Here is a 25275-nt window from a genome sequence, read left to right as displayed (position 1 = left end):
CCAGTGATGATGGTTTCTCATGCAGAAGGCTTGAAGGTCACAGCACTGGTTTCCAACCGTGACTCCCTGAATAATCTCACAATGTTCTGCTCTGTAGATGCTGAAAGAAAACTGGCTGAGTTTGGACAAAATTAACCAAAGTTACAATTTTTAAATTTTAATTCCTAACGACAAAACTTTCACAAGTTTTTGGTGGCTGCATGAACTTCCACCATCCCAGCTGCTTGCAATTTTAATAATCCAGCAAAGACGGAGGAAGTAGTCGAGAAAAGGGAAAAGCAACATCCTCGCCAGCTGATGTGCCTCGCCCGGGTGAAGAATTGGCATTGTTCTTGGCTTCCCGTATAACAGGATAAGTAGGGTTGCTATGAGGCAATGTGGCCTAAAAATAACTCAAATAAAAATCATGTAATCAGCCGACGGGAGTTTTTTTTATGTGACAAACCATTAACAGTTAAGTCTATTTACCAGTAGCTGTTGTGTTTGGCTGCAGGCCTCTAACAGCCTCTCTGGTGGATCCATAGAAGACAAAAGTTCCCATGTGATACCACTTGTCTGAATGACTCGTGTCGGGTCATGTGTTCATTTCACATGGGAGGCTGATAAACGTATTTTCACACAACTTCCATCTGGGTGGGTTACATTACGATGAAATTCCACTCAGCTTTGAGTGTCGGCACGTTCATACTTGTTGAGCAGAACAGCCTCGGCTTTCGACTCGTTGCGTGTTGCCATAGTTGCAGCGTGCATCGGCTCCAGCAGCGCCTCCCCATCTGCTCGGGTGTCTCTACCAGGAACAGATGAAGGTTGTTGTTTTTCCTCGGGAGTGACTGGAGATGGCATGTGGCCATGTTGTTGTTGTCGTTCCACTTTTCAGTGAAAAGTTTCCTCCTGGTGAATGTTGTTTCTGAGCCACTCGCTCTCTCAGGGCCGTTCGCACTTCACACGGCCAGATGCTGCACCATCTTTTTTTTTTTTTTTTTTACTTTCCTGTGTGTGTTTTCTGCATAGTTTAGCTGCTGTTTAATCACACATGAAGAGAAAGAATCATCTCAGAATGAAAAGAGAATGATCTGTGATTTGTTTTTTATTCACTTTTGTGCACACATAATGAAGACACAATGAATTCAAACCACTAACATACTTTTGCTTAAAAAAAAACAAAAAAAAAACACAAAAAGCAATATTTCTAAAATGACAGGGACAAACACACCTAAACATTACTAAGCATTGACATCTAAACAAAACACAGCTCAAGTTCCAGGTTTATGAGAATATAATAAAAACAGCACTGTCCACTTTAGAGCTTCTGACCAGGAAAGGTCCAGCAAACTGTGCTGACGTGTTCTCTGATGCTCTGCTTTTGTTTGAAATTAATCGTGGAGACAAAGGAGGTTTTATAGTGAAGTGTTCTCCTTTCCTCTCATATACTATCTTTAGTTTGACGGCTTTCATCGTGTTTCTAAGGTGAATTTGGGGTCTGTCCCTGGATTGTGCTGGCTCTGACCATTCATAGAGGTGTCGATCATCAGCTGATTACTTCCTGAGATATTTACCTGCATGACACCTCTATTAAAACACCAGTAAAACTGCTCGGGTTCTGTTTTTAAGCTTTTGCACAGTTCCCCATCAGACATTACTCATTCATTGGTTTTTATTCATAGCAACGTGGTTTAATTTTAAGATAAAACCAAATGAGAAAAATTTTGAGAGCTTTTTCTTCTTTGTGCAAACGTGAAAGGGTGAAATTTGCTGAACCTGCTATGTAATACAAGGCTTTGGTGATGATTTACAGCCAGTTTATTGGTTCAGGTGTTTTCAGCTTCTCCTTACTGATGGCATGGCTTAGCAAAGTTGAAAATCCAACTTTTCAGCTTCCAACAGTGCTTTTCTCTTTTCTTCTTCGGTGTAAATCATAGACTGTATATAAAGAGATGGACGTAGCCTCCTTGACGTCACCCATAGGTCACTGAAGAGCTGAATTGAAGCTCATTGGGCGGTTCCTACCATCGCCATCTTGGCAGCTTCACGCGTGTCGTCTACCCCAGACAATACAAAAAAGGCCAAAGAGGTGGAGCTAAACGGGGGGCTGTGAGCGTGTCGTGGATGATTGACATAGAGTTAACTCTGACATGTTTGTAGCTAAGAGCTAATCGAGCTAACAGGAGCTAACCAGCTAACAGGAGTAAGCGGGCTAAAGCTAAGTTATGTCATTAGCCGTCTAAAAACCGTGTTTGTTCTACATTCTGCTTTCTGGAAGATTGGGAGATCGGGTATCTGTCAATCAAAAGGACACACCCTTAATTACGCCGAAATTTGTTTCGAAATTACTTTTAAACGGGCGAGTTAGAAAATAATTCACTCCCCCCACAGTTGTCATGAAGGTAAACTTGACCTATTAAATCTAAAATGGATTTTTGTACCAGGCTGTAAACATGTTTATTTCTGCTGTAAAGTTGGTCTTTTTAACATGAGAGTCTATGGGGATTTGCTCTGTTTTGCAGCCCCTAGTGGATGAAGGAGGAACTGCAGTTTTATACACTTCCACATAGGCTTCACTTTTAACCGTCAGAGGTTGCCTCTTGATGTGCATACACTAGCCAGTTCAGGAACTGACACTAACAGCCTGCTGGCGTTAAACGCCTATTAATGGCGTGATGATTGAGCCCTGATTAGTGGCTTTTTGCAGAAAAAACTTTCCATAAACACTGAAACTGCTTTTAAATTTTGTGTAGAAAAAGTTAAATCAAAGAAATTCTGGCTGCTTAATCAGTTTATATATGATTATTCACAGTGAATTAGTCATTCCGCAGAATAACTTTTCACATTTCATTGAACACACAAGAGCCAGCTTCCTGCAGGTTTTTATTCTGCACAATGATCCATAAATTTCAGGTGTGCTGAAGCAAGAAAAACCCCTAAAACCTGCAGCCCTCGACGACTGAAGCTTGATCAGTCTTTTAGATCCTCGACAGAGGAACTACTTTAACCTAATGCTCCGTTAGAGTAACAGTAAATATAAGGTAGAAGTAGCATGTAAACCAACATTATTGTATCCATGTTTCATTTTCCTGAAACAGGTGAGGAGTAGTGTAATGAGGACTGTAACTAGTTCGTATATGGATTTGTAATCACTTCAGGGTGTCCTACTCAAATCTGGTAAAGCTCTCCCATCTACTAGCAGAGTACTCACACTAGCACCTGAATATGATCAGACTTCAGGTCTAATTCGTGTCAGAGGTAGGCTCCGCAGATGTGACAGCCTAAGCCCAGATGTGCTGCACCCCATTCTTCTATCCTCCTCTCACCCAGTCTCCAAGCTATTGATTCAGCATTGTGACAACCAGCTGCACCCCCCTGGAGCCGAGCGTGTCTTTGCAGAGCTGCGCAGGAGATACTGGCTACTGAGAGGCAGAGGGGCTAGTTAAGAAGCACCAGCATAACTGTATCGACTGCAGGAAATGGAGAGACAGCCCTCAAGTCCCAAGAATGGCCGATTTACCCCCCCTCCAGTTTGCGGCTTTTCCGACCCGCCTTCTATTCAACGGGCGTAGATTGTTTCGGCCCCATGCTTGTAAAGGTGGGTCGACGTACTGAAAAGAGATGGGGCATTCTGTACAAGTGTCTCACTACGCCAGCCATTCATCTAGACCTCCTTCCAAACATGGATACTGACTCATTCTTAATGTCACTCAGACGTTTCATAGCTCGCAGAGGAAAGCCCCATGAGATCCTCTCAGAGGGAGAGCTGAACAGATAAATAACAGTCTTTTATACAAGTAGCTCAGATAAAAGCAGCTTTTTCTGTCTTTTGTCTCCAGGAATCCATTAGTTCTAAATTATATGATGCGCATCATGATGGCTACACTTTGGTTTTATCCCGTAACGATGGCTAATTCAGCATCATCTTCATGCTGTCTCTTCTCTCTCTCAGGTTGGTTTGCTAAGTCGACCATAGTGTGTTTCAGTGTGTTGATATCCAGTTGCTAGCTTAAAACAAAACTCAGGGCAATGACCTGTTGTGCCATCACAACATGTCAAAAGTTGACAATTAAGTTTATTAATGTGAATGCCCATGGGGGCATCCTGTTTATTTTTATTATTATTCTGCCAAACTTTGCCGCGCTACTCCTCCTGCGCCATTCAGGTCACTTCAACCATTCACATCTCAAACCCTGCAGCTCCTTCGGGAGATGTGTGCTACGACTTTTGTTGTTTCAAATCTTTGTAGTTTTTTTTTTTTTTTTAGATATTTAGCATTTTGTAAAAAATTAAATCAACCTTGTTATTTGATGGAAGTCCTTCCAGCCAAATGCGGATTGGACCTTGCAAAAATTCAGCACAGTGATTGGTCAGTTTTTGCACAATGAGCTGAAAACTGCTTCGACAGGGTGTCAGAGCTCTGCACCGGTTTCCAGCATCCGGTTCATCAAGTTCTCGTCCCCATTGTCTTTCCTGCAAAATGTTTGGCACGCTACTCCTCCTACGCCTTGTGCCTCACTTCAACCATTTAAATATTAAACTGTTCAGCTCATTCAGGAGATATAGGCTATGACTTTTGGTGTTTTTTTAACATGTAAACTTTTCAAGTTATTCACATTTTTGCCAAATGTTAAAACCCTCTCCAGTGATTGGACAAAACATAGTCAGCTCAGCGATTGGTCCATTTTGTGCACCGGTGCACATACAAGGCACGGGTTCAAATGCAGCATTTAACATCCAGCTCTGTTGTTGTTTGTCGGCTGTTGCTTGTGTGATGGCATGCAGTTCTGCAGACTGCTCAATGTGAGCTGTTGGTCTCAGCTGCGCACTTCAAGGAGCAAAGGAGTTTATTTTCAAATGTCTCAGTTAAATATGAAGGATTTGTTCCAACAATGCTCCCTGCAACATTTCAACACTTTGATCAATCTTAAACACATTGAACAAAGTATTTCACATTTTTACTGGAGTTTATTTCAATCTTGCACGTTTTTGCAATCCCACTGATTACACCCTGCTGGAAGTGTTAAAAAAAAAAAGGAAAAAAAAGGCATTCCCATCCCAATTGGAAAAAATGTCAACGTTTTTTCCAAGGTGCAACGAAGAGAGCTAGTGACCTAGTGAGTAAGTCAGTGTGCTTCAATACAGAAGTTCATTGGTTCAAACCTGATGTGGGGCAATTAGAAAAAATGTCAGATGTGCTTTTTTTCCCCGATTTCTTATCCTTGTGCAATTTCATTTAAATCGTTCAGCATAGTTCAATTAATGGGCATTCACAGTTGCTATTATTTCAATAATAGCTGGTTCTAGTTTCATTATGTTTTATGAAGGTACGTTCAATCTGCCTTTAAAATTGCCCACATTTAGTTTTGTTTGTTCACAATATGTGATGTGCTAGTTTTGCTTTCCTTTCTGTTCTTTTCGGGTCTTTTTGTATCGTGCTGTAAAACACCTGCTTCTGTTTTTTTCCTGGATAATAAACAAGTTGCATGTTGTTGGTTAGTTTCTGTCTTCTCTTTTTGTTCTTTTTTCTGTTATCATACTAACATGAAAGTAAGTTTTTATGCTTCCATCTTGACTGGAACGTGTTGCAGAAGAGATCTTACATCTCAGTGGGAAAATGCTGAATCTTTTCTCCTTCTGTGACGCTACAGGTGCATGCTGCGGGTGCTGGATTCATTTGGGACTGAGCCAGAGTTCAACCACGCTCACTATGCCCAGTCCAAAGGTCACAAGACGCCGTGGGGGAAGTGGAACCTCAACCCACAGCAGTTCAACACCATGTTCCGTAAGTTGGCAGCTCTTACACTGAAACAAAGCGGCGGCCTGAGGTGTGAATTCAGAAGTCATTTGGCTGATTTGTGGTCTGCAGGAAGGTTTTCATTCATCACAGACTTGAGTTTATGTAAAGAAGATTCCTCACAACATCTCAGGATGTTTTCAGTGTCTGCGCTTCATTGTTTCTACCTTATTTTCCTCCAGAAATGAGTTGGTTTTGTTCCAAAAAAGGTATAAAACTGTTTCAGTGTTGCTAATGGAACGTCATCAAGCAGATTAGTGAGTTAGAGGTCAGATTGTCAGCTCCCTTTTTTATTTTTTCCTAAACTGTGATTATAAATGTAGGACGTAGAGGTTTTATAGCTCCGTGTGTGTGCTGCTAAATCTCTCTAAGTGGACTCGGCTCCGTTTCCGAAGGCAGATGATTGAAGGAAGTGCAGCAGAGAGAGAACGCTCCATCCCTCTGGGGTACTGACCTTTTCCCCACGGCTGGGAGAAAGTGAAATGTTACCTCTGCAGTCCCTGTTAGCAAGGTGAGGCCTGGAGCTGTCCAGAATGCCACTGCATGTGAATGGGCCCTTTGTCTGCTGGGTGGGGGGTGAGAGGGGGGAGTCTTTCTTATAAAACACAGGGGCTTTTTGCACGAATCAAGCTAAGAGTCGCCAGGTTAGATGGTATCGCTGGTGAAACAAGCACTCAGAGGTTTGGTCGAGTGTTAAAGCCACCAGGATGGCATCACTTCCAGGTACGAGAAGCGGGAGACTTGGGAATTTAATGTTTGCTGTATTTATTTATACAGTTGTGCTCATATTTATTCATCCTCTTTCATTAAAGAAGGAAAAAAAAATCAGCTGCCTGAAAAATAAGATGAAATTGACTAAAGTGATAATAAATAAAAATTTTTATGAAAATTATTACATTATTTTCTAATTCTGGTTCAATAGAAATATTTTTTTAAAAGCAAACAAATAAGATAATTTATTACATATTACATCCCTCATAAACTAATATTTAGTTGAACAATCCTTTAATGTTTCCGCTCCAGTCAGGTGTTTTCTGTTCCTCTCAGTCAGACTTCTGCACCTGTTGACAGGTAATTTGTCCTACTGTTCAACAGAAAAGTGCTCTAATTTGTCCAGGACACATTTGTTTGTTTGTTTTTTTTCTTTCTTCAATTCAATTAAATAAAAAAACAGTGTCTTATATTACTAAATTTTATTTTTGCAAATTTTTTAGTTATTGTTCCTTTTTTAAATCTCCAGTTATTTGAGTGACTGTTGTAAATTCAGCCTTTTCTTTAATGAAAGGGGATGAATACATATGAGCACAACTGTAAATATGCAGTGTTTCCTCTACCTTCATATGGGCCGGACACGCTGACCTCCTTACGAGACCCACATCCCCGCCTAGCTGGTCGAGTTTATTCAGTCTGATCTGGTTTTTATACGGTAAAAAGCCAAAACAGAATCTGTTTGAAGTCTCTCAAAGTTTATGTTAAGTTCTTTTATTAACAAAAAACAGTATGTCGGACTGTTGCAGAGTTTCGCAGTGATGCAACGGCACGCCGACAGGTGTGTGCACACACGGTGTGGAAGAAAAAAATCAATTCACCAAAAAATCGGTATTGTTTTGTTTTACAATTTTTAAATCGATTTTTTTAAATTGAAAAAAAAAAAAAAAGTGTCAAAAATAGTGTTAAAAATGTTTTTGTTTTTTTCAATTTTAAATCTTTAGATGATTAGAGGGAGAAAAAGTTCCCGCTTTTCTTCAACAAAGGGTGAAATGTTTTTCTTCGACTGTCTAGTAACATGACATATTCATTTTAGAAAACACTTCAACAGAAGATAAAAAATGGCGAAAACCTGCAAAAATGTGCAGAATAAATCCTCACATTTTAAGTCAAAAGTATGAACACATTTTGGATTTTTTGCTTTAAAGGGAAAAGCAGAGCTGGACGTGTGGAAAGCTGTTGGTAAACTCTGTAATACACATTTTGCAGGTAACACGAGTAACTTTACTGCCCACCAAGCAAGACGCCATCCTGAGCTAAATACAGAGCTAACAGCCAAACATATGGCAGCAGCAAGCCACCACACACTCAAACCAGCACTTTAATATGAAGTTCAAGCTTCTGAAACAAGAGTAAAAGATCAAACAGGTGGTTCAGATGTATTTCTGCTGCATAAAGCTGAAAAACAGACATACAGTTGATTTTAATTGGCTCGTGATATAGTCTGTAAACTTGGTCATCATGCAGCCTTTTCACATGGTCTGCTGTTTAAAAAGCAAAGTCAAAATCAGCAATACCTGGGAATCGCAATTTAAATTGATTTGGCACCCAAAAAATCTAATATACATCTAAATTACAAACCTAATAGAGAGAAAAGTATTTCATCCAAGCCCGAGCGCACACAAAGGTGAGCGGACCTTCGCCATCACTGCGGATAGAGAGTGTGTCATCGATGGAGCAGCCAGTGTTACATTGCAAACACCTTGCTCATCGCAGGAACACACACAGCTGAACAGGCTGAATCTACTGTCGCTATATTCATTTCTAAATCAGATTGCAGCTTAAAATGGAACCACTGCTCTTTATAAGTTTAGTTAATGTCAACACACCATATGATGTCTGAAGTTTAAGGATAAATACGGAGACTTAAAACAGTTTCATCTGGACGTTTATAAAGTAACTTATTTTCTCTTCTGTGTGTTTTTTTTCCATGTTTCAGTTATTTATAAGGGAATAACTCTGCAGTGAAGTTTGGAACTGCAATATGACTTCACAGCAAGCTGTCATATGATGTTTAAATGATTTAGTCATGACCACATGTCATAATAACACTGTAATGCTGTAATAGTTACCTGCTCCAGACCTCATGAATACATAATTCAGCTGGATTGATTTTACATCCAGTTTAATAAACATACATGACATGGGTACCTTCTCACTGTTTTTAGGTTAAATGTAACATTTAGAACCTGGCCAACATGTGATATTATTGCTTTATATGAATATTTTCATCACGCTTCTCTTTAACAATCCGAAGGTGTGCGAAGAAATGTTTATTTTAAACAGTTTAGTTGGACCAGAGCTTTCAGTGTCCAACATACAGGTTATATATGTCATTAATGAGGTGGTTTGTTTTATCTGTTGTAGTTTCTAGATGCTTTTGCAGAGCTATGAAGAATCTCCAAAAATATAAAGATTCATCATGAGATAAAATAAGATTTATCGATAGAACACCTCTGAATTTTACACCTCTTTTACGGAAAAGGCCCGAATATTGATCCCTGTTGTACTTTGTGTGACCGTTCAGTGGGATCTGATGTAATCTTGTACACATAAACACATAAATGTGTACCTGACCACAAGTTTAGGACAGAACTATAGAAACTAAGAACCTTTAAAGGTAAAATTAGACTTAGAAAAAAAACAAACGGTCTCTGGGAACATAAACCGTGTGAACTGTCCACATGTTCCAATTATTGTACCCTACACCAGCTGATGTAGCATGCTAATGCTAAATTTTGCCAGCTGGCGCTTAATATTGGGACTTAAATGTAGATGTATCAGTGGACAAATCAGACGCCAGTCGGGTAATTTATTCTCAGTACGGATTGGCCCATTTGTTACGATTAGACTAGACTCAATAAATCATCGGTTGAGGGAATCGGGAGTATGTGGCCTCTGGTCAATGAGACACCTCGAGGCTAAATTGACCTCATTAATCTGTTTCAGAGTTTGGATAGCAGGGTAGTGTTTTCTACTGTTCAGTTTATATCTGCACAGCGGTCAGGGTCTCACAGTCTTAGTCTCTGGAACAAAGCCTGAGCCGAGCCACAGCGTTCATAATGCTTTCATATAGCAAATGTGTTATTAACCCTGAGATGCCTCAGTCTTTGCTGGACAATGGACTTGTGTATGTGCTTTCGTCTCCATTATTTAAGCCAAGAAACGAAAACAGATTAAGTTCTTATGGGATTATTTAAAAAAAAAAAAACAGGCTTCTCTCAAAACAAGAAGCTGCTCTGTGTGATGACGAACAGGCAGATGTGTTCTTGGGCCTTGTTGGCACTCATGTACCGAACTGACTGTGTAAACAGGACAGGCTGTTAATTAGCGCTCAGCCCTCTTGATGCATTTGGCAACAGATGCCTCTTCCCCCACCAGATCTGCCACTCAAAATGCCACTCCGCTTGCCACAGCTTCATTCACTATTAGCTAACAAACAGCCAGGGAAGACAGGGCTGCCGGAGAAGCAGCTGCTTTGTTGCTCTCTTGGCCAACTTGTTAGCGGAGGAACAAATTAGCCTCCTAAGGAAAGGTTGTATTCACTCTGTTCAATTGGAAGTCAGTAATGGTAAAATCTGACTGAGCTGAGCAGAAGTACAGTTTCTCTCTGTCCAGATTGAATATATAAATAATAGAAAACAGTGAACCTGCTCACACATGCCCCAATAATCTGATCATAACCTGGTTTTTGAAGTTGGAAGATGTTATAAGAGAAACTGAAATGGTGAAGGATCATGATGTAATTTCTGCACAATCCAGTGGTTTTACTGTGGTCGGTGAGAATGGCTGTATACTTCTATACTACCAGTGCGAGTAAAGGGACATGATACACTGGTGACTTGTGCATTTCTAGATCCTGGAATCTCAGCATCTGTCTGTACCGAAGGTCTTATGAATAGATTAAAACTTACAGGGAAGAAAACGGACAGTTGGACAAGAAAAGATGGTCTACAGTCACATCGTCTCAGATTTGGAAATGGCTGGGTTGCCTTATAAACTTAGAGATAAGTGGAAAAATGCAGGATTTCGTGGTTGTGTAGGCGGAAAAACAGCTGTCATCAGATCAGGGGCGTCCAGCTCTGGTTCTTGAAGGCCACAATCCTGCAGGTTTTCTGTGTATCCCTGCTCCAACAAGCATGACTCAAACTAATCAGTCATTTTGCAAAACATCTTTGGCTGTTGGATTCATTTAATGCAGTGTTTCTCAGTTCTGGTCCTCAGGATCCCCTGCTCTGCATGTTTTATAGACAACCCTACTTTAACACACCTGACTGAAATAAAGGGCTCGCTAACAGGCTGCAAAGAACTTGATGAGGAGGTTGAAAAATCTGACTCAGGTGCTTTGGAGGAGGGCATGGGGGCCTGAGGACTGGATTTGAGAAACACTGTTTGAATGGAAGCCAGGTGTTGGAGCAGGGATAAGTGGAAAACCTGCAGGACAGCGGCCCTCGAGGCCTGACTTTGGACACTCCTGTTGTAAACTTTATCCCAATAGATGCTTTTTGTAATTGATGCATATGTCACTCTCATCTCAGAGGTGTTTATCTGCATTGATTTTTTGGTTGATTGATTATTTTTTATTAAATTTTTTACATAAAAGCGGTTTTGGAAAAGCTGAAGAAAAAATATTGTCATTATTAGAGATTGTCAATTGTTATTCTAACCTGCTCAAGAATCCTTGAAAACATCTTTTATTGCAGTTTTGTTTGCTAAACCAGTAGTAAACATGTTGGGCACCAGGGTGACAATCTCCTGGCGATAGAATCTCACGGCAGCCTCTACTCAGGCCGCTGACTTTGAACCAGAGGTGTATAATCCATGTGCCATAACCATAGACTGTATGTAAAAGATGGACGGAGCCTCCGTGACATTGCCCGTAGGTTTCTGAAGAGGTGAATTGAAGCTCGGTGGGCAGTTCCTACCATCGCCATCTTGGTGGGGGATGCGTGTTGTCTCACCCGGAAAATACAAATATGGGCAAAGAGGTGGAGCTGAGAGAGGGGCTGTGAGTGTCATGGCGGAAGTTTGACATTGAGCGAACTCCAAGCTACCTGTAGCTAATGGCTAACCGAGCTAACCCGGACATAACAGGAAATAACCAGATAACGCTGGTAAGCGGGCTAAAGCTAAGTCACGTTGTTAACCGGCTAAAAACTGTGGTTGTTCTACGTTCTTCTTACTTGAAGCGGGAGACCGGGTACCTGTCAATCAAATGGACACGCCCCTAAATATGCCGAACTTTGAGTTTAAATTCTTTTTAAACGTGCGAGTTGGAAAAAAATTCCCTCCCCCCACAGTTGTCATGAAGGTAAACCTGATCTATTAAATCTAAAATGGATTTTTGAGCCAGGCTGTAAACATGTTTATTTCTGCTGTAAAGTTGGTCTTTTTAACATGGGAGTCTATGGGGATTAGCTCTGTTTTGCAGCCCCTAGTGGATGAAGGGGGAACTGCAGTTTTATGCACTTCCACATAGGCTTCACTTTTAACCGCCGGAAGCTCCGTCCATCTGTCATATACAGTCTATGGCCATAACGTAGAAGTCCTGCCATGTTTTTAGATCTAGCTGTGCATTTAGAACAGGTGTTTTTACTAACAGGCTCATCTACTTCACGGTGGAGCTGAGCTAATTAAATTCAGCTTTTTGGCACCTGGTTTATACATCTCTGTTCTCAACTTTCACCTCACGTCCCCAGACGCCAATAGTTGGTGTGTGGAAGCCATCAGATGGCCGGCCATGATTGAAAGCAGCACTGCATAACTGGTACCACTTGGCTTCCAGCTTGCATGGCCAACTTCACAAATCCAGGCTGCTCGCTGGCGTTTCTAAACCAGGAAACCAATAAAAACATATTCCCCGTTTACGTGACTTCTCTTCAGTGAGTTCAATGATGAGTTGGAAAAACATTAACAAGGTTTAGTAGAAGACAAGTAAATAAAATAGTTACTGTTGCGGCCATAGAAACCGTTCAGAAGGCCATATCTGAAGGGTTCTGACCACAACATCAGAGAGACGTTTTTTCAAAGCAGAGCATTGGAAAGGTTGACTCTGGGAAGATGATAAAAACTGTCACCATCCTTGGGATAACTTGAGATATGGTTCATCCCCGGACGAGCCCCCCTATGTTACGACCCTCGTGAGGTCTTGGGGTAAAAGGTTGGTGGTAACACAAAACAGAACAACTAAAAGTAACTAAGAGTTCAACAATGAATTGATTTACAAATAAGTGAATTCAACAGAAAACAATACAGGTTTACCTCAACCAGTTCAGTAAAGATAGACAAGAAAACAATACAAGGACAAACAGGGAATAACCAACCAACACTGGATAAATCCCACTTAGGGACAAAACACAAAGAAAAACCAAAACTAAAATCTGTAAGTCTACAGCCAGAACTCTAACCAAAACCAACAAATCTGACAGCATTAGGGTCTGTAATTCTACAGCCAAACCAATCAGAAAACCTTTGTAAATCTACAGCAAGACCTTTGTAAATTCGCAGGTAAAGCAAAGGAGGCAAACTGTGTCACCGTCAGGCACAGCTGCCCCAAATGATGGTGCTGATTTTCCTTAAGTAGCAAAGTGGTGGAGGTGGTGGCCAATGGATGAGCTCCTGGAAGTTAGTCCACCAATCCAGAGGCACGATGATAAAAGTCCAGGAGGGGCGGCCAATCATCAAAGTGTGCTGGAGGCATCTTATGTCCATCTCAGCCCACAGAGCAACAGGCTGGGACCATAACGCATATCCTGGCCAGATCCTTTCCTGGGGTCACGTTGCGCCGGACGAGTAATGTTGAATTGTAACACAGTTAGATCCCACATGTTGAGGTTGAACACACCAATATTGACATAGAGATACCAGTAAGAAGAGATTATAAGAGAGAAGATAAACCATGAAACTTCCTCTACAAACATGCAACAACTCTGCTATCTTTATTTTCCTGGTAAGGACGACTCCATCGAGATTTTGATGGACATCCAAGCTTTCCAACTTTCTTCGGTAGTTATGATCATGTGTGAGTGACGTGCATAACTTAGCAAAAACTCTCCATTCCTTCACAGTGATCTTAGAAACTGTAACATCTTTTAGAAAATAATTACTACACATTATTACTGCTAAAACTGGATCTAGTATCTCCTCGGTCGTGCACCTTGGCTTGGATTTTGTTGAATAAATAACAATGTAATGGTTTGTGTTGTTTTTAGGGTACATTCACACTGTTTGGTCTGCTTTAAAAAAAACAAAAGAAAAACAATGTTGTCCACTTTCAGGGTTAATTTAGTGTTGTAAATAGTAATTCACACAGGTCCTGGTATCCTGCTGTGGAAGTAAACGACCTTGACCGTCTTGCAGGACATTTGGCTACCTCTCCTGCTGCTCGTACTTCCTTGGTTCTTGTGGAAACTGTAAGAGTTTTAAACATCAAAGTACAAACTAAAACAACAAGAAGGATTTCTATTCTCAGTCCTGGCCAATAAATAAGCAGAATTTTCTTTTTTTTTGCTGCTGTTCTTCTTGGTCAGTGGTCGTTTCGGGACTATCAAAACTTCCTAATACCTGGTTAATGCGAAATATTTTTTAATGTGTGTATTTTAAGCTTCAGTATTTAAAATCTGACTGTATTTGTCCATTGTTTCTGCCAGTCCTGCATCTGTTGTCATTATCTTCCCTCCATCTGCTTCTTTTCAGTGCAAACACACCTGAAAGACATTAAAAGGATCACTTTCTCAGATGTAGAAAAAGGCCAAAACTAAAACTGCAGCAGCCAAGATGTCCAAACTTTTCCACCTTCGTATCTCAATCCTTAACAAAAGCTGCTTTTTACTTGTTAATCTGTGTATTTACAGGAATAAAATGACTAATAATGAGCCATTTTTATTGCCAACATCACAGCTTTTTAAACCAGCAGGTATTTTTGGCAAACCTTTCTTCCTGCCTACATACAGATCTGATCATAACATCATAGCAACTACACCCACATTCCTTCTCTCTCCCACACACAATCCAAACCAGACAACAGCAGGCAAAAAGTTGCTTTGTGTATTTTATTATTGGGAAGGGCCGAACAAGGAACGGATTTCATGGTGTAAAATAGCAACTGGCCGGAAATTTGATAAGAAATCCAGAAATATATGATGCAAATGTTACAATATGCCTTTTCACATGATGGTTGGTCTTTCTGCCCTTTAATGACGTACAAAAAAATAATCTATTTCCCTACAAATAAAAACGTTATGTCAAAATAAAGCCTTAGAAATTTCATCTGAAGTAGAAACGTCACCGCAGATACAGATTTGTTGAAGTAAATGGGGATAAAATGCAGAAAAAGAATAAGTTGCACTTCTTTTTTTTTTTTTGCATATTGTTGGGTGTAACCCCTCTGAAAATCTGCAGCAACTGACTAAAAATCCTCCATGTTGACATCAGAGCTACAAGTTGTGCAGAAATGAAACAGAGAAAAGTTAAAAGTTTTAGTAAAGAATAGTGAAGTGTAAACAAATTTAGCATTGAATGAAATCCCTGTCATCCCATTAAAGGAACTGGATATTATTCTATTCTACAGTCATTTAGCAGACGCTGAGAGTGAGAACAACACAAGCAAGAAATCTCATCGTAGAAAAGCGCGACTGCTGCGGTCCCAGTTGGACGTGGGTGTTACCATGTTGTGCTAGAGGCATTATTTTATTCAGAAGTGGACAAAATAGTTAGATCTGTGTACAAAAATACATGGAAATACGACGTAATACAACATAACATCCATCTGATTAATAAGCAAAGAGTGACACAGAATTACTAGTAACTTTATTCATCCAATCCAACTTCATAACTGGGTAGAAAATCGTGGTTTTGGACAGGAAGTTGACACTGGGAGATGTGGTTTATCAGTAGCCCAATGGATCAAATTTTTGCAAAGATAAAACAGAGTTTATGATGTTTTAAGAATAGGAAGGGTAACTTCGTCATAGTAAGTTGAAACGTGGTTTTCTTTCTTCGTGCCATTTGAGTCGACGGGTAGATGCGTGATTCCATCCCTTTCTTTAGTTTGGTGACTCACCTGCTTCAGTGTTCATAGAAATGTTTTTAATGATCTTGTAGCTGAGATTCTGTACTCAGCAACCGGATGTCAAGCGGTTTAGCTCTGTTGTGGCGTTTACAAGGCCTTTGTTGGCGCCTTTACGTCTTTGTGATTGTTTAGCGGTGACTTGGGCCAACACACTTACTGCTTTGTGTTTCTTTTCTTGTGTTTGCTGAAAGGTATTCAGCCAGAGCTGATATGTGAGCTGTCTGGAGAGGCAGGGCAAGCAAACACCGCTGCTTTTATCACATTCCAGCTAACACCCTGACAAAAACACGTCAACTTTATTTGCAAACAGCTCGTCGTTTACGTTGCTACGTTGGGATCCCTGCCTTCATGTTGCAGGAGATTTTATTAAAAGATGGACTTATTTACTACACAGTGATGATCCCACCTCCCCCGAGTGGCTGACCTCAGTTTGCCTCTGTAGTAAAACGGCTGCGGTAAATATGAGCTCTGACCACTGCCGCTCCCCAGAGCTCCTGTACAAACCGCAGCTGTATGCCAGAGCACTTCCCCAGTTCATCCACATTAGAGTGGTGGATGACGTCCTCCTCCCAGTCTGCCTCCCAGTCCGCCTCCCAGTCATCCAGATGACTGTATCAAGTCGCTTCCTTTGTGACTGGATCTATTCTGTTGTCCGCAGGTTGGTTTTACACGACAGATGGTAGTCAGGTAAAACGCTTCCACACTTCACCTGCTCATTTTGTGGTTTCCATGGCAACCAGACATGATGAAACTCGGTGCATCATAAGGTTGTGATTGGGATGAAGTTTGGTCCTAACCTGCAGATAAAGGATTTTTATTTAATTGAATGAGATTTATTTGTGTATATTTTGTTTTGGCCTCAGCGACGCTTAAAACGAAGAACTTTCTTCAAATCATTTCTTTTTACTATGAAGGAAGGGATTAAAGACTTGCTCGCCACTTTTTTTTTTTTTTTTTCTTTAAATCAGTCCTGTTTCTTCTGTAAACATTGTTTGTTTTTTTTTTGTCTTTTCCGTCGCAGCTCACACCCCAGACAACAGCTTTCTGGGTTTTGTCGTGGAGCAGCACCTCAACGCCAGCGACATCAGGCACATCGATGACATCAAGAGGCAGAACCAGTCACTCGTTTATGGAAAAGTTGACAACTTCTGGAAGGTACTTCGACTTTTAAGCCTGTAGATGCAGTGATGAGTTTAAATCTTTATCCACCCCCTTAAAAAGTTTAAATCTGTCTTCAAGGAAATCCTTTGACATAATTCAAAATAGTTGTGAGTTGAAGCTCTCCAGGCTTGCTGAGGGACTTCTTCTTTTTTTTTTTTTTTTTTTTTTTTTGGTTTGTTAAATGTTTTAAATTAATTTATTCTTTGTCATAAATGTACATTTAATTCTTATTTAGTTTTATTTGTATAATTTGTTTTGATTATTAATATAAACAATTTTATTTAGGTTTGTTTGTTTCTTTTGTTTTATTTTTTGTTATAAATATATATATTTTTATTTATTAATAGTAATAATTGTATACTTATTTTTTTCGTATAAAGTTTTATGGTTTATATATTATTTTATTTTTATTTTATTTTATTTTATTTTGGTTGAGCCTCATCATTAAGGTAAATGAAAAGTATATACAGGCACCGAAGGGGGGAAATATTATCAAAGGAAGTTAATTGATTTATTTCCAAACCTTCACCCATTTTTCCACTTAAAAGTTGATTCTGTGAGAGTTTTTACCTGAAAACTGGCAGTAAGTCTCCATAAAGCTGTAAATAAAATTACATTTTAATTAAAGCAATGATTTTGCTTTCCCATCATAAATGATCATAAATATAAATTACAAGTTACATCAATATAAATCAAAGCAGAACCAGATGAAACCTCTGTTTTGTTGCGTCAGACCTTCACTTTGTGTGACAAGATGTTAAAAGATTTTTTAACATCTTTTATTTTTAATGGGACGTCTCTTTACCTTTACGTTTCAGTAACATTTCTGTTCGTTCATCAGAGAAAATATGAAAAGACACCAGCTGTGTTCTCACTTTTACGTCAACATGACACCGAGCAGATGACTAGTTTGCAGCCTGTATTATTTCTTCCTGCTCTGACGGCGGTGGGCTTAACTCCACTGCTGTTATGCCTAAACAAGCAATTATGAAAGCTGCAATTGTACAAAATTGCACAATTCTAGCTGAAACACGGACAATTTACAGTAAATAAGCCGAAAGATTCTGCCGACCTTCATCTGAGCTCAAACCAGATCAGCGGATGGAAGTAAATGTTGATCGGAAGCTGCAAGAACGACTGTCAGGTTTTCTGTTTTTAGTTTGTTCAGAAGAAACTCGCCTCCATCTTGTAAAATAAATACTTTAGGATCAATATTTACTCTACTTCCAATCATCTTCATACATTTGCAAGAAAAAACCCTCACACCTCTCCATGTAAATACATGTTGACGTAACAAATACATACAGCTGATTTACATGGGGTTTTCACAGCTCACACCACCTCCAGCCCATTTCCACAGTGAAACTCTTTGAGCAGCCTTGCGTGAAACTTTCACAGGAAACTTGTTAACGCTCCGGTTCAGCGGCTCAAACGCAGCTTAACTCTGTGGAGTTTTAATGTATTCAGATTCATGCTCACGCCGCAGCACAGAGAGCGAGGGATTACTGTACGCCAGACTAAAACGACTTGGAGAGATTTGCACATTGTCTGGCTTGCCATGGATGGAAAACTGCCTGCATTGTGATGAGCTTTCAAGCAGAATACAGTTGTGCTCTGATGTGTTCATCCCCTTTCATTAAAGTAAAGGCTGAATTTACAACAGTCACTCAAATAACTGGAGACTTTAAAAAAAGGAACAATAACTAAAAATTTGCAAAAATATAATTTAGTAATATAAGACACTGTTTTTTCATTTAATTGAGTTGAAAAAAGAAAAAACAAACAAACAAATTGGTCCTGGACAAATTAGAGACTTTTCTGTTGAACAGTGGGACAAAATACCTGTCAACAGGTGCAGAAGTCTGACTGAGAGGAACAGAAAACACCTGACTGGAGCGGAAACATTAAAGGATTGTTCAACTAAACATTAGTTTATGAGGGATGTAATATGTAATAAATGATCTTATTTGTTTGCTTTTAAAAAAAAAAAATATTTCTATTGAACCAGAATTAGAAAATAATGTCATGATTTTCATCAAATTTTTATTTATTATCACTTTAGTCAATTTCAGCTTATTTTACAGGCAGCTAATTTTTTCCTTCTTTAATGAAAGGGGATGAATAAATATGAGCACAACTGTATGTGTGTTTTTGACTGGGTTGTTCTCAATCTGGCTATTTCTGACCGTTAAACTTGTTTTTATGTCACATACCTGCAGATTCCTGCTAATTATACATGTAGCTAGCTAATTTACATGTACTCACCAGATGTCATTTCACAAATGAAACCCGTATTTGTCGTCAACACTTCCACTGCAGTTTGAACAAAGCTACATTATGAGGCTGTAAATCCCAAGCCAACAAGCTGTTTTTAATCTGCAGGTAGCTGCTGTGGTTTCTGGCTCCCACCAGTTGTTTGCCATTCAGTGGAGCTTTAAAAAGGGCAGACGGAGGAGCTCGTCAGCTCGCAGCAAGGAGCATTAGCTGCTAATCAGATTCCTGAGCATGTTCATTACCTCCTGCTTTTAATTAAAGGGCCATTTTAAGGCTGAGTGATAACGAGCTGACAGGTTAGCTTCGTTTTCCCCTCCGAGTTCCTTTAAACTGTCATCTTTTCTCCTTTCGCTTGAAAGGTTTCGACTTTTAAAAGTTCGTTACGGAAAGGAGAACATCCACAGATCAGAGGAAACAGACTGTTGGGATCAAAGAGGATGATAAAGATGTCAATAAAAACATGTGAATTGTAAAATGTTAGAATACACCACTACTATCACCACTCAGTTTTAGTCAAGCTCATTTTAGAAAAAGGTTTTTTTGATGGTTGTTCAGAGGCTTTTCTGTTTAAAGGGGTGCTATTATGGTATTTGGAGTTTTCTGAGCTTTCTCCAGTGTTACAGTGTTGAATCCTCATCAGACATGTGAACGACACTGTTTTTTATCACCTAAACGCATGTTTGAGTTTGAGTTTAAGTTCCAGCACTCTGTCCGTTCGGTTTCCATGGCGACGAAAAACGCGTTGTTTTAGAGAGTTTTTTCTACTTGGAAATCCTTGTGACGTCCCGGGGGATAAGGTTCGGTGATTGGTTACCTTCTACTGGTTAACAAGGGCATGTACAAATACATCAGGCGGGTGGAAAACGTGGGATAAAGTTATTTCCAACGGTGGCTGGTGAGTTTACCAAAGAGAGACATCCTGCTGCATTCGTTGCTGTGGGTTGCTGTTTTCCACTTCGTTTTCAGGTTCTGATTCAGGTTCCAAAATGTAGGGCTGTATGCTATGTGTTGACATTGTATTTAGTTTTTTATTGAGTTCATATTAGCCTAATCCTTCTGTTTATGAGATGTTACAATGACGGTGAAAGCAGTTGCGGTGTGCGCTCCCGATGTAGCGCAGTGGCGGGGCTTAATGCGGAAGAGTCTCAATCCACTCGTTTTGCCCACAGGCTGATCTGACAGCCTACGGAGAGGGTCGGTCTGAAGTAAATAAAGCGATTTGTGACAATAACTCCATCAATCCCAGCCCTTCTGGTCTCAGAAATAAAAATAAATTAGCCTGAAATGCACATAATAGTTCCACTTTAAATAGTTCTGTTGGACTATTTAAAAAACTGCTTCTGATGTTTACCGGCGGTATCGACTGATGAAGCTACTGGGAACCAAATTAAAGAATGAAATCACACACTGAATCCCACACAAGCTGAAGAGGAGACTAAGAGGACGCAGGACTGAGAGAATAGAGTAAATTTAGAGTATTTCCTCCAATTGCTTTGACTTGAAATGGGACACAGTTAATGGACAATCCTGAAGGGCAAACAAGAAGGAGAATGCAGTATTGGTTTCCCAGACATGGCTGTAGGACCCGCTTTGTGTACGAGCATATCGAAACAACAAAGTTTGCATAAAATTAAAGGAGATTATGCAGTACTTTTCTATTTAACTGCATTATGCCTGAAATTATCTTTAAAGAATCAAGATGCCATAAAACCAAGAGGATTCTCCAATTACAGACCAGTGGCAGGATGTAGTGAAAGAAAGTCCAGAGTCCATGGAAAGACTGACTCACCTCCTCAGATTAATGTATAAACCCTCATAAAATGATCTTGATAAGTCAGGGATTTTAAAACGCTACTCAGATGCTAATGAACCGCCCATTGTAGCTGTTTACAGCTGCTAATTTGCTAGATGGACGGTACAAGCCCTCTTTTTGTCTTCTTTAAACTTCTCAAAGTATCGGTATAAACTATTTTTGGTTCTACTTTTGTGCTTGTAATTTCTTACTGTATTTAACTTTATTGAACATTTACGGACATCTAGTGGTCAAGTTGCAGATTGCAACCTCTTCAGATGAAGTCGAACCACTTTAAAATACCACACTGCATCTGTGTAGCCACATTTCCACCTTTTAAGGAATAAATACAGCTAATATTCCACGTAGAAGGATTAAAACACATAAATAGTTAAAAATGTGAAAACATTAAGGATAAATTTGACGAAGCAGTTGGATGCAAATCCAATCCAACTTTATTTATAAAGCACTTTTACTTCTATAATTTGCTGTATAAAAAAATAAAAGCAGAATTAAATAAATTGAAGCATTTAGAAATAATAAAATCAATCAAATAAAATTATTTTTACTCATGCGAGTGTTACTGACTTCATCGCTTTCTTTAGCTCTAAAGAGCGGATTGTAAAGTTGTGGTTGGTTGGTTTGATCTTTGTTACGGCACAAGTTTCCTCCGTTTTCTGCTTTTTAACACCTTCATAAAACAAGTCGTCATTAAAGTGGAACTATTATGTGCATTTCAGGCTAATTTATTTTTATTTCTGAGACCAGAAAGGCTGGGATTGATGGAGTTATTGTCACAAATCGCTTTATTTACTTCAGACCGACCCTCTCCGTAGGCTGTCAGATCAGCCTGTGGGCAAAACGAGTGGATTGAGACTCTTCCGCATTAAGCCCCGCCTCCCGCCACTGCACTACATCGGGAGCGCGCACCGCAACTGCTTTCGCCGTCATTGTAACGTCTCATAAACAGAAGGATTAGGCTCATATGAACTCAATAAAAAAACTAAATACAATGTCAACACATAGCATACAGCCCTACATGTTGGAACCTGAATCAGACCCTGAAAACGAAGTGGAAAACAGCAACCCACAGCAACGAATGCAGCAGGATGTCTCTCTTTGGTAAACTCACCAGCCATCGTTGGAAATAACTTTATCCCACGTTTTCCACCCGCCTGATGTATTTGTACATGCCCTTGTTAACCAGTAGAAGGTAACCAATCACCAAACCTTATCCCCCGGGACGTCACAAGGATTTCCAAGTAGAAAAAACTCTCTAAAACAACGCTTTTTTCGTCGCCATGGAAACCGAACGGAGAGCGTGCTGGAACTTAAACTCAAACTCAAACATGCGTTTAGGTGATAAAAAACAGTGCCGTTCACATGTCTGATGAGGATTCAACACTGTAACACTGTAGAAAGCTCAGAAAACTCAAAATACCATAATAGCACCCCTTTAAACAGAAAGATAATTCAGAATGACACGAAGGAGCAGAGTGAAGTTTGTCCCTTCATACTACCAGATTTGTTTTTATCACATTTTATTGTTGAATTGAGCAATTAAAGATGAGCAATGCTGAGAACTTCCCAACACACCAACGGCCGAGACGGGAACGTTACGGATCTGTCCTTTTAGCTGAAAATGAATTTGAATTAGTAGAAGTAATAGACTATAAATAAACTAGATGGTGGCTCTCTCTCAGCCTGCTTAGTATGCAAAGTTCCTGCCGGCTCATTCATCCCACCGGTTTGTTCAGCAGACTCGGCACACACACCTTCATTCTTGTAGATTTTTCATTTAGTTTTTTAATTAGATCAGTGCAGCTGGACGTCAGAAGAGAGATTAGTTTGTTTTTTGGGGGGATTCCATTGGGTTTGGAGAATGCTGCTAGGTTGGAGCTCCATGCATCCTTCCATTTTCTGCCGCTTATCCGGGGTCGGGTCGAGGGGGCAGCAGCCTAAGCAGGGAAGCCCAGACTTCCCTCTCCCCAGCCACATTTGCCAACTCTGCGGGGGGGATCCCGAGGCGTTCCCAGGCCAGCCGAGAGATGTAATCCCTCCAGCGTGTCCTGGATCTTCCCCGGGGTCTCCTCCCAGAGGGACGTGCCTGGAACACCTCACCAGGGAGGTCCAGGAGGCATCCTAACCAGATGCCCGAACCACCTCAACTGGTTTCTCGCGATGCTGAGGAGCAGCGGCTCTACTCTGAGCCGCTCCCAGATAACCGAGCTCCTCACCCTATCTCTAAGGGAGAACCCGGCCACCCTGCGGAGGAAACCCATTTCAGCCGCCTGTATACGAGATCTCGTTCTTTCGGTCACGACCCACAGCTCATGACCATAGGTGAGGGTAGGAACGTAGATCGACTGGTAAATCGAGAGCTTCGCCTTCTGGCTCAGCTCCTTCTTCACCACGACAGACCGACGCAGCGTCCACAGGTTGGAGCTGTTTTACTAGTAATGAATAGTAGATGCCATATTGGAGGCTGCTTTGTCTTTGTACCCCATAAGGGTCTAACCCTCCCACTCCAAGCCTACTTCTTTATACCTCTGCTCAGAAATAACTTGTCCATAGTGAGTTTATCACTGCAACCACAAGGTTTATTGAGATACTTGATGTTATAGTAAAGGAAACGTGAGTTTCTTTTTTTTTCCTTTAACCTGTCCTGTCCAGCATCACAGCAAACAGTATGACAGTCTGTGTGACATATTTATTGCCAGACAGATTTGCTCTGTCACGGGAGACATGTCATGTATATGGCTGCCCTTGATATTTTGAATGTTTTTATTCTTATTTTCATTGAAAACATCTTAATATGGCAGTGTTGGACCTGACGAGGGAAAAGAAAAAGAGAAAAGAAAGAAGAAAATGGGAAGAAAGAAAAAGAAGGAAGAGAAAAGAGCGTGTCTAAGCTGCTAAAAACACAGTATTTACAAAAATAATAAAAACTACTACAGTATTACAGTACAACAAGATATATTGTGGATTAATAACAATATGGGGGGAAAAAAAAGTAAACGCACAAACACAATTGTTATCGGACATACCTGCAGAGAGACTTTACAGATAAACATGTAAAAACTACTGCTATATAAACAGTTCAGTTACATTTGTTTTTACTAAAGCTGATTTTTCATAGGCTGTCTGAAATTAAATGAAAAATTAAATGAAAAAGACTTTATTAATCCCCAAACAGAAATTCAATATTTTAGTCGATAATATTTGGGCTGTGACGATATGCTTTTGTTCCGATTCGATTCCAATTTTTTGGGTGCCGGTTCGATTTAAATTGCGATTCTCACAATTCTTCGGTATTGCTAATTTTTGTGGATTAAAATTTTTTTTTTTTTTAAATGTATGAATTTTTTTTTTTTTTTTCTTGATTTCAATTAGGAAAAACAACACAGTAACCAGACCATCATTCTGCTGCTATAACGCTCAAGATGACAAGTAAAAAGATCAATAAAAACTATAAAAATGACCAAAATTTTGAAATGGATTATATTCATTTAACATAAAATCTATTTTAAAATTGTGAAGCAAAAAAATCCTGATTTTTTTTTTTAGTTTTCGGTTCAATTTTCCCACCCCTAGTCGATAATGATATTTAACTAGAGGAGGTCTTGTTCCAGAGGCTGCTGGCTGCTGGCAGGAATGATTTTCTGTATCTTTCATTCTGCTCTGAATAATAGCTTAAAAATAAAAATAAAAAACAAATGTTATGTTTATTTTTCCATGTCGTATTTATTTTGTTGTTGGACAAAATTACAAATTCAACAAGCTGAAATGATGATTCGTAGCATTTAAGTCAAAGCCTGCAGATTTAGTAGTACACGTCATAGTTTTTGTGTTTTTCGTAGTTTGTTTCCTTCTATCTGTGGCAACTTTAAAATCAAACCTGCGATTAACTCCTCATCAGCTGCGGCTCACTTCCGGAGAGTAAAAAGTACCTGTTTTCTGCTGAAGAAACCTCGATTGGAAAAAGGCCAGACCACCTGGAAGAGAGCCGTTTCCATGGCAACGTGGTAACCCAAGTGGAAGAGTAGGCATGCAGAGCGAGGCAGCAGAGAGTGACTGTATGTCTTATCTTTCTACGTCCACAAACACGCGGAGCTGGTGCGATCAGGACGCAGCAGAAGAAATCGTCAATGCAAATGATCAGCAATGCAAAGCAAGTGTGGTTAATGAACTTGGAGATGTGAGGGAGGGAGAACGGCTTTATTTGTGCTGATCAGTCAGCGTCTCTGCTTTTCAAAGAGAGCGTTTGTTGAGGCAGAAAGGTGAGTCGGATGCACATGCAGAGGGAAAGCTTGCAGGTGTTGGCATCGGATCAGAAGACGCGGCGGAGAAAGGCAAACACCGAACACACGCCAGGTGAATGTATGCAGAGCAATCTGTTACACCTGCTGGATTATTAACAAACAGCAGGGT

At 40.1% G+C, this 25275-nt stretch overlaps 1 protein-coding gene across 1 annotated transcript in view; it reads left to right on the top strand.

Annotated features, from left to right (window-relative positions):
• The window catches only part of mgat5 (alpha-1,6-mannosylglycoprotein 6-beta-N-acetylglucosaminyltransferase), a 117998-nt gene that overhangs the window by 67974 nt on the left and 24749 nt on the right, over nucleotides 1–25275 (top strand). Inside the window, exons 10-11 of the mRNA XM_079263803.1 lie at nucleotides 5634–5767; nucleotides 16639–16772. Of these exons, the coding sequence (XP_079119929.1) occupies nucleotides 5634–5767; nucleotides 16639–16772 (268 nt within the window). The remainder of the gene's footprint in view (nucleotides 1–5633; nucleotides 5768–16638; nucleotides 16773–25275) is intronic.

Source organism: Telmatherina bonti, assembly GCF_933228915.1.
Source record: "Telmatherina bonti genome assembly, chromosome: 24".
Classification (NCBI taxonomy): domain Eukaryota; kingdom Metazoa; phylum Chordata; class Actinopteri; order Atheriniformes; family Telmatherinidae; genus Telmatherina; species Telmatherina bonti.
This window is presented reverse-complemented; position numbering and strand designations above follow the sequence as displayed.